The 18,973-nt window shown below is 49.4% G+C and overlaps 2 protein-coding genes and 1 non-coding gene across 3 annotated transcripts in view; 1 reads left to right on the forward strand and 2 right to left on the reverse strand.

The window, feature by feature from the left end:
- LOC144155595 (uncharacterized) overlaps nucleotides 1–4,121 on the reverse strand; it is a 4,810-nt gene extending 689 nt beyond the window's left edge. Inside the window, exon 1 of the mRNA XM_077687137.1 lies at nucleotides 1–4,121. This exon is cut by the window's left edge and continues 689 nt beyond it. Within this exon, the coding sequence (XP_077543263.1) occupies nucleotides 2,859–4,088 (1,230 nt within the window). The 5' untranslated portion in view covers nucleotides 4,089–4,121 and the 3' untranslated portion in view covers nucleotides 1–2,858.
- Ac76e (adenylate cyclase type 2 Ac76E) overlaps nucleotides 1–18,973 on the forward strand; it is a 597,242-nt gene that overhangs the window by 443,415 nt on the left and 134,854 nt on the right. The window lies entirely within an intron of this gene.
- Nucleotides 4,216–4,287, reverse strand: Trnap-agg (transfer RNA proline (anticodon AGG)). Its single transcript has one exon. It is a non-coding gene; the product is annotated as a tRNA-Pro (tRNA).

The following is an 18,973-nucleotide window of genomic DNA, read 5'->3' on the forward strand; positions in this document are numbered from 1 at the left end:
TCAAGTATTCTTTTGAAAAACGTGCATTCAAAAAATTAACACTTCCAACGACTTCTTTGAAAAAACCAAAAATCCCTCCATGCATATACCCGGTGGTTACAACAAAGTCAGGGAGAAGCCTGCCCAGCCTCACCTGACACACTGTCCTCAGAAAGGGGTCGCTTACATCCCTTACAAACAGAAATCTATTTACAAGCTGTCGCACAAATAGGTGCGCCAGTCCCAGTCCCCCATCTTTGATTCGCCTGAACAGGTTGGTGCGGCTGCACCTCTCCCAATTCGAGGCCCACACGAAAACAGCCAGGACCCGATGCAGCTTTTGCACATTTGTACGCGAACAGTGGAGCACTTGCATCACGTACCACAGTTTACTAACAAAAAACAGATTGCACACTGTTGCCCTAGCAAAGGTTGACAAATAAGCCCCCCTCCACTTGTCTGCCTTTGCTCGAGTCTCCTGTGTTTGTTCGTGCCAATACGGCTCACTGTCTTTATAACACTGTAGTGGGGCTCCAAGGTACTTTACGGGGGTTGTTAACCAGCTTACGTTGGCAAAAGTGTCAGGGGTTGATTGCCATTCTCCATGCCAGAACCCCAGGCACTTACCCCAATTTACACGGCTTCCGGTGATTGTACTAAACTGTTTTGTTATCTCAACTACTTTAATGATACTTTCCTTGTTTTCACAGAATACCGCAATGTCGTCTGCATAAGCCAATACTTTTACTTCGGCCTCATGCAATCGGAACCCTCGAATTTCTACATCTTTGAGTATGCGCAAACACAATGTTTCAATATAAATGCAAAACAAAAGTGGGCTGAGGGGGCAGCCCTGGCGTACAGAGCGTTGCACGTTAATGGGCGCTCCCAATGCTTTGTTCACAACTAACCGCGTGGTGCAATTCCGGTACGCCAATGCTACCCCCTCTTTGATAACAGAACCGACGTTGATATAGTCCAAAATAGAGAACAATATTTCGTGTGATACACAATCAAAGGCCTTTTCAAGGTCTAGCTGAAGCACAGCGACTCCTACATGCATGGCATCGGAACACTCAAGCACACACCTTGCCTTATGTATATTGGTGCAAATGGACCTTCCCCGTATGCCGCAAGTCTGATGAGGACCGACTATTTTATGTATCACTCCCTGGAGCCTACTTGCTAGTATCTTCATAAATATTTTATAGTCCACGTTCGTAAGTGAAATGGGCCTATAAGACGTAACCTGCTTAAGTTTTCCAACATCTTCTGTTTTAGGAATTAACACCGTGTGAGCAGTTCCGTAAGAAGGTGGCAGTGATTTCAACTTAAACGATTCATTAAAAGCAACAGCTAATACCGGTGATAGTTCACTCTTAAATTCTTTGTAAAACGCCGCAGTCAAACCATCAGGGCCTGGCGATTTGCCTGGGTTTAAATTGTCAATGGCGTCTTCAACTTCCTTCAATGCTATTGGTTGTTGTAGCCACTCCTTCGTTTCGTCGTCAAGCTTAGGCATGTTGCTGAGGAATTCTTTCTTGAAGCTTTCAACATCGGCAGAGCGAAAGGCAAAAAGCGACTGATAGTGCTCAAAAAAGGCACGCTCGATGTGCTTGCTATCCCCTGAAGTTTCGCCGTTCCATTCAATCTCGGTTATATGATTACGACGAGCATGCGCTTTCTCGAGCCCCAAGGCCCGCTTTGTAGGTCTTTCCCCCGCTATCGCCTGGACCGCTCTTGCTCGTACAAGCGCTCCATGATAGCGCTCTTCGTCGATTATTTCTAGCTTTTGTTTTGTTTGCCTGATATCGTCTTTGTACACGCCCGGCTGTTTGCCCTCTTGCTCTGTCAGTGTTTTTAGCAATTCTCAGAGCACCGTTTCCTTTTCATTTTGTTGGAACCTTATGCAGCTGGCCCGTTCGATCGCTGTAATTTTTGACGCTTCTTTTGTTAGTTCCCACATTTCCAAGATATTATTTTGGCTGGCCTGTTCGATTTTGCTAATTTGGTCCTTTACTATGTTGCTGAAATTTTCGTCTTTTAAGATCTTTTCATTTAACTTCCATAATTCCCATATAAAATTGTTCCGCCGTTTTTTGTGCCCTATTTTGCACGCGACCAGACAATGATCGCTGAAAGACAATGGCAAAACACTGTAATTGCTGCACATTGCGACCGTTTCCAAGGATACGTAAATCCGGTCCAGTCGGGCGTGGCTAGCGCCTTGAAAGTGCGTGTATTGCACACTTCTTGCGCCCTCCAAACATTCGGCAACATCCTCCAGACCGAATTCCACAATATGCTCAGACAACAAATCAGTGCTGACGTCCTTGAACGGCCTTTTACTTGTCTTGTCGCGTGCCGTTAACACGCAATTGAAATCCCCTAATAGTATTATTTGCCGATCAGTGGTAAGGTGCTGCCTAATACTAACAAAAAATTCGGCACGTTCGTCCCCAGAATTGGGGGCATAAATGCACAAAACGCGCCACTCGACACTGCGAAAGGAGTAATCGCACACCACTAATCGGCCTGACAAGCAGGACGTCACGGTTTGGACAGCTAAGCCCGGTAGCTTTCGCACAAAAAGCACGCAACCCGCCGAAGTGCCGACTGCGTGACTAACACACGCGAAGTACCTCGACGTGAAACGCCGCACCATGCTCTCAGTCTCTGCCTCCCCCTGCACCTTCGTTTCCTGAACCGCCAACACATCAACGTCATGCTCGGTTAACAGCCGGTACACTTGGCTCTGTTTTCTTTTCCCAGCCAATCCCCTGACGTTGAGTGTAGCTACGTTAAGGGCGAGGTCGTCAGACAGTTTCGTTCAATGAGAGGCGGAGAGCATGGCGCTTACCTTTCGCGTCTTGAGCTGGCTACGCGCTACCGCCCGCTGCTGCGCTGTCCCTTGCGTTGAGCTGTTGGGGGGGCGTTTCCGGGGGTTTCCTTTCGGGCGGTATGGTGGGCTTGGGTCTGAACGACGGGCGCCGTATCTGCGTTGTTTTCGCCGGCGGCTCCTCGCTGTTCTTCTTAGCCACGTTGTCGTTCTCGTCAGCAGCGTCAACGTGGGGGCGTTTGGCTGACCCTGCCGAAGCCGTTGCTCCGTCGGTGTCCATCTTCTCTGGGTGTTGCCCCACCAGTGCAGCGGGGGGCTCGGGTGTCGAGCACTTTTGGTCACGTTCACCCAAGACCTCCTCTGGTGGTGCCGTTGTTGCTGGGGTGGCCTCGGGGGTTTTCACTTCCTGGGTGAGGCAGGCTTCCCTTGGGGTCACGGTGGTATTTTCGGAGGGCTCGCCACCACCAGCGCCTTCGGCTGCTTCCTCTGCCTCGATGGCATCCATAAGGTGGTCGGTAGCACCCTCGCTGTCAGCGGGTCCCGTCACTGACGCGTACGAGGGCACGCACTGCGCCTCGACGTGACCAAAACGCCGACACTTGGAACAACGGGGCACCTTGCAGTCCCGCCGCACATGGCCCTGGCCGTTGCAGCGAAGGCACTGCATGGGGCGTCCCGGTGCCACGACGAGGGCGAGCTCCCCTGCAACCTTTATCTGGTGCGGCAGGTTGTCAACCTTGAGGCCTCTTTTCAACTTCAGCAGCACCGTCCTCGTCGTAGAACCCTTGTCGGTGACGCCCTGGACGCGCCACCGCTCCCGGTTCACCTCGGTCACTTTGCCGTACGACGCAAAGGCAGCCCGGATGTCGTCGTCGGCGACGCCATGAAGCAGCCAGTGCAGCTTCAGTCTGACCTGTTGATCTTGCGGGTCGATGACGACGCAGCGCCGGCCCTTTACTTGAAGTTCCGTGACCGCGAGCATCTTCTTCGTTGCTTCGGCGCTGCTGAACGTTACTGCCCACACATGGTTTATCTGGTATGCCCCCAAGGCGACAACCTCGGGGAGCAGACCAGTCCGTGCGAGCGCATCCCGAAAATCTTCGACCTTAAAAGGTCTGGCCTTCACGTCGCCGTGCAAAAACACCGTGTTTAAAACGATGCGTCCGGTGGGCAGTTGCGGCAGAATAATCTGGTACTCCTCGTTATCGCTTCCCGTTGGCCTGTTTCCGCGGCTCGGCTGAGCCGCTATCGCCGCTCCGCTGGAGCTCATGATTCTGCGTCCGCACGCTTCGGTGGCCGGAAGTAGAATGCCCTAGACCAACGAGCCAGGATGGATGGGCGGCGAGGCTGCCCATATTTTTTGTGAGAAATGAAACGGAAACGAGAAAAAAATAAGTGGGCTCGTCCGGGATTTGAACCCGAGACCTCTCGCACCCTAAGCGAGAATCATACCCCTAGACCAACGAGCCTTTTATTTACAAGGATATACATATATACATAATGCACTGGCACGCTCGATGCGGTGACCAATGCTGGTACGCGTACATACTGTCGCCGCAGGGACTCCAATCACCTTTAGGCGTGCCTTCACTTGAGCCGCAGAGTAAGCAACGTAGTGGGACTGCGGTGGCAACAACGAACAAACAAGCAGGAAAATATGACATCCTGAGACAGAGTAATATCAGAGTACATGAACTGGGAATCATGTGGAGGTAACATGTTCACATATGAGTGTAAACTCTGGGCAAGGATGTACAAAGCCTGTTCAGAGGGGAAAAGCGTCTCTACAAAGTACTAGTGAGGCAAGATCACAGCCATTGCCAGCGCTGCATCTCTTTTTCTTTAAAGCGCTGCAGTGCTTGGCATCCTTTTTGCAGTGAGTCGCGGAGCTCCGTGTCAGAATCTGATGCCCCCAACACGCTCACTGTCCATTCAGCCTTTGCCGTGAAGTGCCTCCAGGTAGGCCTGGGGTTCCTGGCGCACTCCACTGCATCCACTCGGGCCCTCCACAGCGAGTGGAGCCCCAGGACAAGCACGCAGTCCCGAAGCGCCTTGTTCTCTGTGGGCGCACTCAAGTGCCGGAGGCCTGACCACGACAGGTCCCATCGCTCGGTGTACGCGGTCTGCAGCTCGTCCCAGAAGACGGCCGCGGCGTTACAATCTGTGAGGACGTGTTCTGCCGTCTCGCGTTTTCCACAGAGGAGACAACCCGCGCCGCCATGGAGAAAGAAGCCCTTATCCTCCAGACGTGCCTTTGCGGGCAGCACCCCCATGTGGAGGCGGAAGCCAGGACGGAAGGGCGGCGGGGCTGCCCATATTTTTTGTGAGAAATGGAACGAAAACGAGAAAAAAAATAAGTGGGCTCGTCCGGGATTTCAACCCGGGACCTCTCGCACCCTAAGCGAGAATCTTTTTTTTTCTTTATTGCCATATTTTGACACAGCACTTGAACCAAACAAGCAAAAACAAAATAACGATAAAAACACCTAGCCAAAAACCTTGCTTGCAGAAAGCGGTTAAAATTGCTTGAGGTCCGTTAGCGACTCCATCACGGACAGCCACTCTGGAGGGTCATGTTGAGCCCTCCACACTTCAATCATCAATCGCATAGTATCAGCAAAATACTCTTTTGAGCGTTTGGCATCAACGTCACGATGACGAATCGCCATACTCGACTTCCAAATGCCGTGCAAAGCCAGGACCATGACAAGGTGGTATGGTACCCCGTTGTCACTCTCAATGGGCAGGAACCTGATCCCATGTGCGTCCAGACGGAAGTCCTTTTTTAAGGTCCGCTGAAGCACGTCCCAAAAAAATATTCCATCCCAGCACTCGAAGAACACATGTTCTACCGTTTCGGGTTTTTTACACGGGTAGCATTCAACCCCCCATGGCATGTACAAACCCTTCTCTTTCTGCCACGTTTTTACGGGCAGGACACCCGCGTGCAGCTTAAAAAAGAACGACTTAACCCATGGCGGTACCGCCATTCGTTTTACACGTTTGAGCACGTCCTGGCCCGGCCTTGCACGGTACATTGTCCTGTACAACGGCACAGGTATCACGGTACAACTTTTTCCGCGTAACACTAGATAAGTACTCTGTACTGAAACGTGCAGGCAAAAACTGGGTCGCTTGAACCACTTCACGGAAGTAGCCCTTCATTACTCCGACAGAAATGTGTTCAGACGTCACACAGGTAATGCCCTTGATAACTGCAGCTGACACACTGTGCGCAGGAAAGGACCGTTCACGTCACGAAAGAACAAAAAACGATTGGCGACTTGCCGCAAAAACGAATCGGACAAAGAAAGCCCCCCCCCCCCCCCCCCCCTTCCCCCTGACGCACGCGCCGAAAGAGATGCGTGCGGCTTCTCCTTTCCCATGTCGATTCCCATATCAGCACTGCAAACACCCGGTGCAGGGCTTGCACATGACAATGCGAACAGTGCAGCACCTGAAGTACGTACCACAGTTTGTTTATCAAAAATATGTTGCATACTGATGCTCCAGCAAACATGGAAAGTCCGCTGCCTTTGAATTTGAATTTTGAATTTTATTGGCGCAGCAGCCAAATTTGGCTATAATGCGCCATCGCTGCCTTTCCATTTCTCAGCTTTTTCGCGCAGTTCAGCGGTCTGTCTGTGCCAGTAAGGGTCACTGTCTTCATAGTTTTCTAGGGGCACTCCCAAGTAGTTAGCTGGCGTCGTCTGCCAGCTGATGCATTCAAACACACTAGGCACGCTTTCCTAGTCCCCATGCCAAAATCCTAAACAATTTTGCTAGTTTTCCACTGGCACTATATTTACAAAACCGTTTCAGAGCGTTTACAGCAACGCTGATGCTGCTTCTATGAACACAAAAAAGGGCAATGTCATAAGCGTAGGCCAAGACACGCACTTCAGCTGACTCTAACCGAAACCCGTTGATGCTCTCACTTCTTATGGTGCTTAAACAGAACGCTTCAATATATAAACAAAAAAGCGTGCCAATCCACTCTGTGAATGTGCTTAGAAAGCAAAGCTGTAAGCGGCACCCACAACAATTACCCATGCGACATCACTTAAATTTACTCACTCGGGTTTACTCACTCGGGTCTACAAATGGTGAAACCAGAGACAAGTGAAGTGCACTTAATCACACCCTTTATGGCTTCAAACAGATTATTTGCTAAGGTTAAATCAGTACATGATTCACGAACGGTGTTTGGTTGAGTTGTATTGGGCAAGCACATGAGTGGAAACTAACTCTTTTTTTATACAATTAAAGGAAGCTCAACACCGGTGTTACATGACCTCACTTCTCCATCTCTGCCGCCGCCGACAGAGGTGACGAAATTGGTGAGAGATGGAGGAGGACAAGAAGGAGGAAATACTTTCATTCAGATTTCTGAACGGCCCAAAGGGCGGGCCAGGGGAGTGGTTCCTTCTTCACTGGAGCCGAATGCATTCCGCGCCGCCGACAGGGATGACAAGGAGCTCTGATTTTTTAGGTTAACACTGGAGGCCACAGGCTGTAGCATACCGCCGTACTAGAAGTGAGATTGCATGCGTTGGTGTGAACTTCGTTTAATTTTTTAAGTCCTAGCGCATGCTCAATGTGCGCAAACGGCTGCTACACGTGCCGTGGGCGGAGCGCACAGCGGCGCGAGAGGTCACGTGACGCTATCACGTGGCATTCAGCGAGGACGCAGGGGGTAAATCTGCATATGTGCTTGGTGAGTGCTCCTCCTGTCTCCCCCTTTTCCACGTGGGCTTCTAGCTCAATCGAGGATTCAACTTCCGGTCGCCGTAGCGTGCGAAAGGTGAATGTCGAGCTCCGATAAAGGGGTGGTATTTGCGACCCAGACGGGCCGCGGTAACAGGATTTCGGACGAAGAAAACATGTAGGATTATCAAGTACTTTTGCCTCAGCTGCCAACCGGTCAGTACGTTTCAAACACTGTTTTTCTGCACGGCGATATGAGAGCGAGGCCTTATCGCGTAGAAGATTTTCGGGACACCCTCGCGCATTTGGCACTGCTCCCCGAGGTTATCGCCTTGGGGGCGTACCAAATGAATCCCGTGTGGGTCCTTACCTTCAGCAGTGCGGAAGGAGTGAAGAAAATACTGGCTGCTGGTGACATCAAAGTGAAAGCGCGTCGGTGCCTGGTCGTCGACCCAAGCAACCAGGAATTGCGTCTTAAAGTGCACTGGTTCCTTCACGGTGTTCCGGACGGGGAGTAGCGGGCATCTTTTGCTCCGTACGGCAATAGCCCCGGATACATGGACCTGACGAGGGAGGGTCGAGTGGAATGGCGGGTTCAGCTACCTCGACCCCTCACGCGTATATATGAGCTCCATTCAAAGAGTCGAGGCGAGGGGGCCGGGGGATTTCCGGAGAAGGAGCTACCGTATTTTTACGATTCTAGCGCGCACCTTTTTTTGCTAAAAGCTAGCCTTAAAATTTGTGTGCGCGTTACAATCGGGCTCAAAACCGAAACAGGTTTTAAATCGGCCAGAAACATTCCCATAGGCACGAAGTCCTCCCAAACTCCAACTCAATCCAATAAAAAAATCCGTCAACACCACGCGAGTTAATTTCGGCGCACTCATTCCTGAATGACATACCTCGGTCGGCTGTTACACATTTTTCTACTATTGCAATTAGCCCGTCACACATAGAATTATGAAGGCCAAGACACTTGAAATCGCAAACAGCTTCAATGTTCCCCACTATAGTTTTATTCCCTGCAGGAGCTGGATAAGCAAGTTTACGGAACACAATTTATCTTTGGCTGCCACAGTTGCACGCGCAAAATAAAATCTCCTTCTTCTAGGTAAGTAGTGTCATATATTTTATATCTGCGCGGTAAAGCCGGCGTCCAATTATTTTTTCGGATTTTCCAGCGCGAACCTACCCGCGCGGTACAATCGGTGGCGCGCTATAATCGTGCAAACACGGTATTCAGCTCCTCACGGCCCGCCGACTCAGCCCGACGAGCGCGTCACGCGTCAACCCACCCCCTGCCTGCGAGTCGAACGGACTCGTCCCGACGGCTTTTCGACTCACCGCGTCCGCTTATATGAGTGCGTCGAGTCCAAAAAACCTGTTTATTTCAACTCAACGCGCCCTCGTCGGGTCAATGTAAACGGGGCTAATGTAACCGACGTTTCGCGAGAACAGTGGCGAGTGGCCGGATGTGTCAACAAAGGGTCAACGACGCACCTCGTCACCCTGAAGCTCAAGCCAGGGGTCACACCGGACGACCTGCCTCACCAGCTGCGGATTGCCAAGGACAACGCCCTCGTCATTGTTCCCGGGGGACCACCACTCTGTCTCCGGTGCCACCGGCATGGACACGTTCGACGTGAGTGCCGTGTTCCACGGTGTTCACTTTGTCGTCGTTTTGGCCATGCCGAAGCTGACTGCGTTCCTACATACGCCAGAGTGACGGGACCAGCAGGAAGCGAGGACAAGTCCGAGCATCTAATGGACGAGGCTGACGCCGAGGAAGCTGCGGGCGGAGCAGGTAACGTGACCTTGTCTACGCCAACAACACCCCAGCACCCAGGAATTGATGACGGCAAGGCAGCAGGAAAGACTCCGAAGAAGAGCCTCCCTCCAGTTACCCCAGAAGGTACCGAGAATGTTGATGCTGTCAAGAACGACGGCAACGCGGCGGCGGCTACTTCATCTGCCGAGAAGTCCGATGCAATGGAGGTTTCAGACGCAGCAGCTAGCAGCGTCGTCACCAAGCGCCAACGAGATATTGCAGACGGAGTGGCTCAGAACAACGAGAACGTAGCCTTGGATGAGCCACCAGCGAAAGCGTCAACGGGACGACGAGCGACGCTGAGACCCAAACCAAACATCTCGCCCGACCGGAGGCCAGCGGCGACGCCGTGGGCATCGCAGACTCCTTAGGTCTTCTCAGGTGTATGGTAGCCGGACTTGTCGTATTCGAGCATCACAGCGATGGAACACTTCCTTTTTGTAAGTGAGGCACGAACAATAGACTGTGAAAGTGTATGCGAGGGAATTATGGGAGCGTGGGCACGTAAATGGCAATGTGTTTACGTTTGGCATCAAAACAAAAGTTAACGCTGTGTGTCCGTCTGCAAGCAGTTAGATCATGGCATTCAAGTCAGGGACGGCTCTACGCGTAGCCACGATAAATGCGAGAGGTCTGGCAGCGAAAAAACGGCAGTACTAGGTGAGCCGCCTATGTACGGAACATAGCTTGGATGTTGTCGCCGTCCAAGAAACCAAAATTGAAAGCCAGGAGCAGACGGATCGCATGGTGTTACCCTTCAAAGCGTGCTACCATGTTTGTGTTTCCCACGCCGTAGGCACATCAGGTGGCTGTGCCTCACTTCTCAAAATTTCAATCGGCATTGAAGTTGAAAATGTAGCAACGTGGAAAACTGAGGCTGTTGGTTCATGATTTAGGAATTAAAAACCAGCCAAGACGGAGACACAAGGAAAGACACCGACAGGACGATGCTGGACTAACTGCATTTGATGAAGAAAACAAGAACCTCCCCCAACCACAAGCTGCGCATGGGCAGAACTCAAGTGATACTTATCGCTTCGTACATGACTAAAGATAAAGTTCGCGACAATGCATAAAATCGAACAACACGCAAACAAGAAAGTATCACAGATTACCCGCCAAGAAAAGAAAATTCCTTGCCAGAAAGGCTCAAAGATGCAACGCTTATGCAGCGCTGCTGTCCCGCAGTCCTAATATAGAAAGCCTCTAAAATCTCACGCTCAAACGTGGTCCGGCATGTCATAAGATTACAGTTTTATCAAACATGGGTGTGCAGCGACTATCGCGACAATGGGTTGGCAAATGGGCACCGTCTGAAGAGTTAAGAGAAGCACAGTGCTCCCTAGTCCTGTCGTTTATACATCGCCCTCTTTGGCCGATGTATACTTTGCCGCAGGTCAAGGGAATCTGATAAACCACGCCCGTGGTGCAAGTAACATACTTGGTGACGTGCCTGGTTGTGCACTGGACTTTCTGTTTATCTCCCTGCTCTACTCGAGAGCACAAACCAGAGAGCTTGCGCGGGGCTGAAAACACAATGTTTACGTCATGCCTTTTCGCTACCTTTTCACGTTGTGCGACACTTTGTGCAGGTACGGCATCACTTCTAATGTCTTCATATCTATCTCTGGTTTCGAAGATGCGTCAGAATTGCCCGAACGTAGCTTTTTAAATATTTTCTCGGCAACCGCACTCAGGACCGCGCTTGGGTAGCCTGCTTCCTTCAAACGATTTTCTTGTTGACGAAAACTGCGCTGAGTAGTATGGAAGCAGCTTTTCTTTAAGGCATTAGACAGGCAAAGTGACGCGATCCCTCTCTTCACTAACTTAGAATGTGAAGAAGAGTACGGAAGGAGTGCTTTCTTTGTACGCGGCGAGCACATCCAGCAGGCGGGGCCATCGGCACAGAATGACAACTGCAAATCCTAAAACCGAGTACTATCCTCGCAAGGAAGTTCGTGCGTAAAACGCAAAGCAGCCGAGCATTAATTAAAAAAACCCAAAATTGACGTAGCTACAGAATCAAGGTTGTCGTCGTGTGAAAGGTTTAAAAGAACTAGAACATCATTTACGTATCTAAAAATTTTTACTACCCTGTCGTCATTAAGAGATTGCTTCAGCAAACGGTCAAACTTGGCTAAGAATATGTGACACAAAACAGGAGCGACTGAGGAGCCGATGCAAACCCCCTCCCTCGGGACATACAATTCGTCATCGAATTTCACAAACGTGGCGGAGAGATAAAATGACAGCAGTTCAAGGAAAGCATCACTGTTCAAGCCGCATTGGTTCTGGAAGCCAACGGTTGACATAGAGGAACTTTACTATTCAGTACCTCAAAATGAGCTCTGTTCTACTGTTCGTGAACTCACAGAGGAGTCTGGCACCGTTGGCTCGGTACTCGGTTTTAGGATTTGCAGTTGTCATTCTGTGCCGATGGCCCCGCCTGCTGGATGTGCTCGCCGCGTACAAAGAAAGCACTCCTTCCGCACTCTTCTTCACATTCTAAGTTAGTGAAGAGAGGGATCGCGTCACTTTGCCTGTCTAATGCCTTAAAGAAAAGCTGCTTCCATACTACTCAGCGCAGTTTTCGTCAACAAGAAAATCGTTTGAAGGAAGCAGGCTACCCAAGCGCGGTCCTGAGTGCGGTTGCCGAGAAAATATTTAAAAAGCTACGTTCGGGCAATTCTGACGCATCTTCGAAACCAGAGATAGATATGAAGACATTAGAAGTGATGCCGTACCTGCACAAAGTGTCGCACAACGTGAAAAGGTAGCGAAAAGGCATGACGTAAACATTGTGTTTTCGGTCCCGCGCAAGCTCTCTGGTTCGTGTTCTCGAGTGGAGCAGGGAGATAAACGGAAAGCCCAGTGCACAACCAGGTATGTCACCAAGCATGTTCCATGCACCACGGGCGTGGTTTATCAGATTCCCTTGACGTGCGGCAAAGGATACATCGGCCAAACAAGGCGATGTATAAACGACAGGACTAGGGAGCACTGTGCTTCTCTTAAAGGGGCACTGACACAAAAATTTTGCATCTTGTTTTTTTTGTTGCGATAAGTAGCTAGTGACCTACTTATAACCTGTAGAAACCTCATTTGCTTCAGCGTGCGACGGTTGTTTAATTAGAGGCATTTTCAATGCGGCCAGTCGCAGTTTCGGTTTCAGCGAGTGCCGCGAAACGATGGATTTTGTGGATTTTGTGTGAACAAAGCTGACCACGTGACCGTCGGAGGGATATCACAGAGCAGAGCCGCCGTAGCACTGTCGAATCCGCATCGACGGCAGTTTTTGCGAATGCCCCCGCGTACTGATCTCGTGAGGCGCTTAATTAAAAAGCGACCGTGGATGTGACGCAGGCGCTGCGAGTGCAAATGCTACCGCGGCTAAAGAACGACGCGCGACGCTCGAGACGGTGGGTGGCAAGACGCGCGCTGGGAGCTGCCGGCCGGTCTGCCTACAGGTCCGCCTACAGATGTGTTCGGCTCAGCACTGCGGCGGATATTCGAGTGCCGCTCTCGTAAGCGGTGCAGATGACAATTTTTAATGCAACCCGGCATCGCATCATTAACTCCTTTCTCATGTAAGCCACCATGGTCGGGACTTGGGGACAATTTCGTGCAGCGGTAACAAGCTATCACTCGAGCTACCTGCGCCGGGCTGGGCCACTTCGCGGCCGTGGCCGCCGCCTGCACAGCGACCGTGCGGCTAGCTCAGTGAGCTTTTCGTGCCTCCGGCGCGTTTTCGCATCCAATGGTAATAAACAGTAATAGAAACAGAGTGCCTGGAATCGCTGTAGAACTTTGGTCGCGGCCAGCTGCCCGATTAGCGTACGAAATCACGGCGCCTCCGCCGCCAACGATCGGGTCGTTCGTTCTCGAGAGCAGAAGCTCCGCCCTCCGGCCCTCCGACTGGAGCGGCGAGCCGGGCGAACCGGCAAAAAACGCCGGTAGTGCGGAAGCGGCAAACACAAACTCGTGACGTGTTTGGATGTTGTTTATTTACAATTGCGCGTGGTCCTCTGCTGGCTGCTCGGTTGCGTTTCGCACACTTCAAAATTGATTTTAAATATGTTCTAGGCTGTATTCGCCGCTGATATTTTGCAGACGATGTATATGTGTTCCCACCAATCTATCTCCGAAGTTATCTCGCCTTCAAAATTTTGTGTCAGTGCCCCTTTAACTATTCAGACGGTGCCCATTTGCCAACCCATTGTCGCGATAGTCGCTGCACACCCATGTTTAAAAAACTGCAATCTTAGGACGTGGCCGAACCAAGTTTGAGCGTGAGATTTTAGAGGCTTTCTATATTAGGACTGCGGGACAGCAGCGCTGCATAAGCGTTGCATCTTTGAGCCTTTCTGACAAGGAATTTTCTTTTCTTGGCGGGTAATCTGTGATACTTTCTTGTTTGCGTGTTGTTCGATTTTATGCATTGTCGCGAACTTTATCTTTAGTCAGTACGAAGCGATAAGTATCACTTGTTGAGTTCTGCCCATGCGCAGCTTGTGGTTGGGGGAGGTTCTTGTTTTCTTCATAAAATTCTGTTGTTAGTCCAGCATCGTCCTGTCGGTGTCTTTCCTTGTGTCTCCGTCTTCTTGGCTGGTTTTTAATCCCTTGAAAATGTAATATCATGTGCCTTGGGCCGCAAGATAGTGTGTGATTTCACCATATCTGAAACAAAATGGAGGGTTATATGTGTGTATGCTCAAAATGCGGAATACGAACGGAAGCAGTTTTTTCAAGGCTTAGAATGTTACTTGGACTGCCCAAGAATGCTAGTGTTGTTGGGCGATTTTAACTGTGTGTGTAGACCGGAGGACAGAGCGTCAAAAGCGTGGGTTCGAGACGCGAGTTCATTGTTGCTAAGTTCAATGATGCAAGAAAGAAATTTGGAAGATGCAGGGGGTATATTTGCGGGAGCAATTACGACGCAGCATACACATTTTCAAGGCATCAGTCAGGACAGATTAGACCGAATATACATTTCCGCCGAACTAGTACCCGGCTGCGATACCTATGACGTTAAGCCCGTTAGTTTCACCGGCCACAGTCTTGTCCCTTTGTGCATAGGACGAAAGAAAATACATAGTTCATTTAAATGGGAGCTATGGAAATGAAATGCGGAGTTACTGCAGGATGATTTATTCGTAAACGGGATAAAAGACATGTTAGGAAAACTACTTGACGGAGATCCGCATGGCGCCTTTTTTCTCTGGGAAAACTTCAAGCAAGATGTCAAAATTAACGCAATTGAAAGGGCTAGTATATTACATCAGAAGGAAAAGGAAAAAGAAAAACAATTGCAAGGCCAACTCCAGTTTCTTGTATACATAAGCATGGAAGCGCAGAACCCGGGCAAGTGTAAAGATGGCATAAGGGAAGTTCAAACAGCACTAGAACTTCTGGACGCAGAAAGATATAGAGGGGCCATAATAAGAGCACGCACTGAACGGTTATGGTTTGGCGAAAGGCCCAGGAAACGCTCGTTGGGAGAGGAAAAAAGTTACGCCAAGCGCAACCAAATAACAGCGATAAGCTACCGTGGCGAGGTAGTGCATGAGGGTGAAAAGATAGAACAGGCCTTTTATGAACACTATCGGGATTTTCTGGGACAGGCGCACAGTACCGAACAGGGTTTCGCAACTAACTTTTTCCGCTGATGCCAAAGTTAGACGAGGAAATCAAAGCCAACCTGGAAGCCTCCATCAGCCTTTCGGAAATTGAATGTGCTATTGATGAGTTGACCCTGGGGAAATCGCCCGGACCCGACGGTCTAGGAGCTTGTTCTTATAAAGCTTTTAAATGCGAACTAGCAATAGCCCTATATGGAGTAGTTAAGAAAGCATACGAAATAAAACAGCTACCCACGTCTTTCAAGAAATCTCACGTTGTGTTGATCCCCAAATCAGAAGAGGCCACTTTACTATTATCAGTCACGGCTTACCGCTCTATTAGTCTCACAAACGTGGACTACAAAATTTATATGAAAGTATTAGGAAAGAGATTACAGAGCGTTATAAAATACATTGTAGATTCACATTAAATGTGTGGGATTAAGGGGAGGTCAATTACGACCATTTATGTCTTGAGAAGCATTTTAGAATGTGTAGACGTATTAGGGGGGAAGGCCGCTATTTGGCAATTGGATTTAGAAAAGGCATCTGATCGGGTATGCCATGAGATACTCTTTGATATTTTGGGGCATGCTAATGTAGGCTCTGTCCTCTTAGAAGGGGTGAAGATGAGCTACTTAATGTGTGAGGCCAGTTTAATAGTAAACAAAAATGTAACTGCCAGTTTTCCGATACGATGCTCCGTCAAGCAAGGCTGTCCCCTGGCATCCCTGCTTTTCGCAATCTACCTCGAACCCTTCTGCTTAAAAATCCTCCACAATGAGGCAATTCACGGCTTCAAGCTGCATGAAAGTGAAGCAAAAATCCTCACGTATGCTGATGGCATCGCGGTTACCTGTGCTGACACAGAAAGTATAAACGCTGCTGTTAAGGACGCAACAACGTTCTGCATAACGACTGGCAGTGCGATAAACTGGAACAAATGTATCGGGTTCTGGCATGGAAACTGGGGGTCTCAGCCAAATTTATTTGTAAAAATTCAGTGGACCGACACGCCAGTGAAATACCTAGGCGTGCCACTCGAGCACTACCAAGATACGGCACAATACTGGGCGGAAGAAACTCAGTGTGTCAAAGACAAAACGTCCAAGTGGGGCGGACATGACCTGTCTATATTTTCGCGAGCTACCGTTTGTAATTTATTTCTTGTGGCAAAGATCTGGTACCTCCTGCAGGCCTTATGTATGTCGCGTGTAAGCGTACAAAAAATACACCGAGTGTTCGCTGTGTTTGTTTGGGGCTCAATGTGGGAACGGACGAGCCGCACAAACTTGTTTCGCTCAGTTAAGACTGGCGGGGTTGGTCTCACTCACCTCTTCCTGAGACAAGTCGTCTCAAGGTTTATTTTCTTGAGAGATCAACGTGAGGATTTTCTGCGTACAGTGTTGCAAGTGCGAGTGAGAGATGTCTTGCCGGACTACGTTGTGTCGGCGGATCACACAAGAGGAGCAAGTGTGCCAGGATTCCTGCGGGAGGTGGTCTGGGCTTTTAATTTTCTAAAGGTACGGTTATCGATAGGCTATCTGACTGCTGTAACACGTAAGAGATTGTATAAAGACTTGGTCGATGTTACCCTGCCGACGCCTTTGTACCGATCAATGTACTCCTCAGGGTCCGGCAAGGACGTATTGAAAAGAGTCAAGGCTATGCCGGTACGGTCATCGGTAAAAACGTTCTTTTTTCAGCTCCACACTAACACATTGACTGTGATGCCTTGGCGGGAAGAAAAAGGTTGTTTTGTCCCTTCAGGTATTAACTTTCTCGTGTGCAGAAAACCTGAGACGGTGGAGCACGTTTTTTTTTTAATTGTGATGATGCTGTCTTTCACTGGGACATTCTCCAGCGCACTTTAAAAAAGTCCCTACCTGTCACACCTTACGGCATACGATTCTTGCCGACTGACAACGCTGAAGGGGTGCCATATGACATGTTTATGGCTTTAAGCCTGCATAGTGTGTGGGAGACTCGGATGGCTGTACGACACGCCGACCCCAACGCACGTCCTGCGAGAGAGTACTTTATTGAGAGCATTGCATTCATTAGAGATGTATATAAAGCCCAGAACGAACAACCTGAATGGTTATGGGCTCTGGAAGCCTTGGTGAATCTCAAGAGATTTTAATTCGCCAGCACTAACGAGCCGTCGGCTGGCAATTTTAACCTTGCAACGTTGTGAATACCGTGTTGTGTGGCTTCTGTTATGGTTTGAGTTGAAACCCGGCAATAAAGAAAAAAAAAAGGCTTGTAGCTCAATCGGTAAGACAACAGGCTCCCGCTCCGTTACTATATTAGACCGAGGTTCGATTCCTGGCGATGCCAGTAACTTCTTTTATTTGTTCGCGGGAGTTTTCTGTTGACACCAACGGTCGCGAAAGAACCCTTGGGGGATAGAGGTAAAAAGCTTTGCTTTCGAAAAGCAACGGTGACAATGGGCAGCCCTGACGCACGGCTCGTTGAAGCAGAATGGGTTTGGTTGTCGTTTTGTTTACAAGGTGAGTGCAACGCCCATTGTACGCCATACGTACTCCCTCGCGAACAACAGATCCTACGTTTACATGCTGCAACATGTCTAAAAGGAGTTCATGGGATACCTGTTCAAATGCTTTTGCCAGGTCTATCTGGAGCATGGCCACAGCACTTTGCATACTGTCACAACATTCAAGAACACTTCTGGTGGTGTGAATGCTCGTGACTATTGACCGTCCCTTTATTCCACAAGTGTGGTGTGGTCCAACAATGTCTCTTATTACACTCTGCAAGCGGCTAGCTAATACTTTCATTAATATCTTATAATCAACTTTGTTTAAACTGATTGGGCGGTAGGCAGATATTTCCCTCAGTTTATTATCGTCCTCTGATTTCGGAATAAAGACTGTGTGTGACATAAGGAAGGACGGAGGTAGTTCTGCTGTTCGGTAAGACTCGGGGTAAACTTTACGCAAAACAGGGCTTATGTCCTTGAACTTTTTATAAAAAGCTGGGTTCAGTCCATCCGGACCCGGGGTCTTCCCTGGGCTCAGATCGTCAATGGCTCTCCTTATTTCATCTACTGTTATAACATTTTCGAGACCTGCAGTTGTTTCTTCGCTCAGGTGCGGCAACAAACACAAATTACTTTTTGAACTGGGCAGCATCGATTGTCCGACGCGCGAACAACTTCTCATAGTCACAGAAACTACGCTCGACGCTTGCCTGGTCATTACACTTTAATTGTGCCATCGTACTCTATTTCCGCTATCGTATTTCTACGTGCGTATCTTTTCTCTGAACTGAGTGCTCTTTTGGTAGGCGCTTCTCCGAGTAGGACCCGTTCAGCCCTTGCGCGTACAAGTGCGCCGTGATACTTTTCCTTATCCAATTCTTCGAGCTGCACCTTCAGTGTTCGTATGTCGTCCTTGAAATTACTTGGCGACTTACATTCTTCTCTAACAATAACATCAAGTCTACTTCGTAGCAGGGCTTCTTTGCATTTATTTACATTTTTCGTTGCCCCCGATCTTTCCAGGGCTTTCATTTTTACTTCTTGTTTCAAGAGTTCTTATTTAAAAGCGAAGTTCGCGTTTTCATCACTGCCGAAAATCTTTCGTGCGCATGTGTTAACTCCTCCATGAATGTTTCGTCTTCGACTAACTTATTGTTCATCTTCCATAAGCCGCAACAAAAGGCATTTCGCCGCTTCGCGTTCCTACCAAGCGTTAAAGATGCCAAACAGTGATCGCTGAACGAGACAGGTATCACACGGTATTCTTCACACTGCGGCAGTAGATCAAGCGATAAGTACACCCTATCCAGACGCGCATGGCTATTGCCTTGGAAATGCGTGTAGCGCACGGGGCCGTTACTACCAACGCTATCACCAACGTCTTCTAGTGCGAAGTCTGCGACAATATCACTTAGTACTGCCGTACTAGCATCCCTAAAAGGTGGCGGGCTACTTGGTCGCGTGCAGAACACACGCAGTTAAAGTCACCCAGTAAAATT

Source organism: Haemaphysalis longicornis, unplaced genomic scaffold (assembly GCF_048455015.1).
Source record: "Haemaphysalis longicornis isolate Haplotype H1 unplaced genomic scaffold, Haemaphysalis longicornis Haplotype H1 scaffold_1, whole genome shotgun sequence".
NCBI classification, from domain to species: Eukaryota; Metazoa; Arthropoda; class Arachnida; order Ixodida; family Ixodidae; genus Haemaphysalis; species Haemaphysalis longicornis.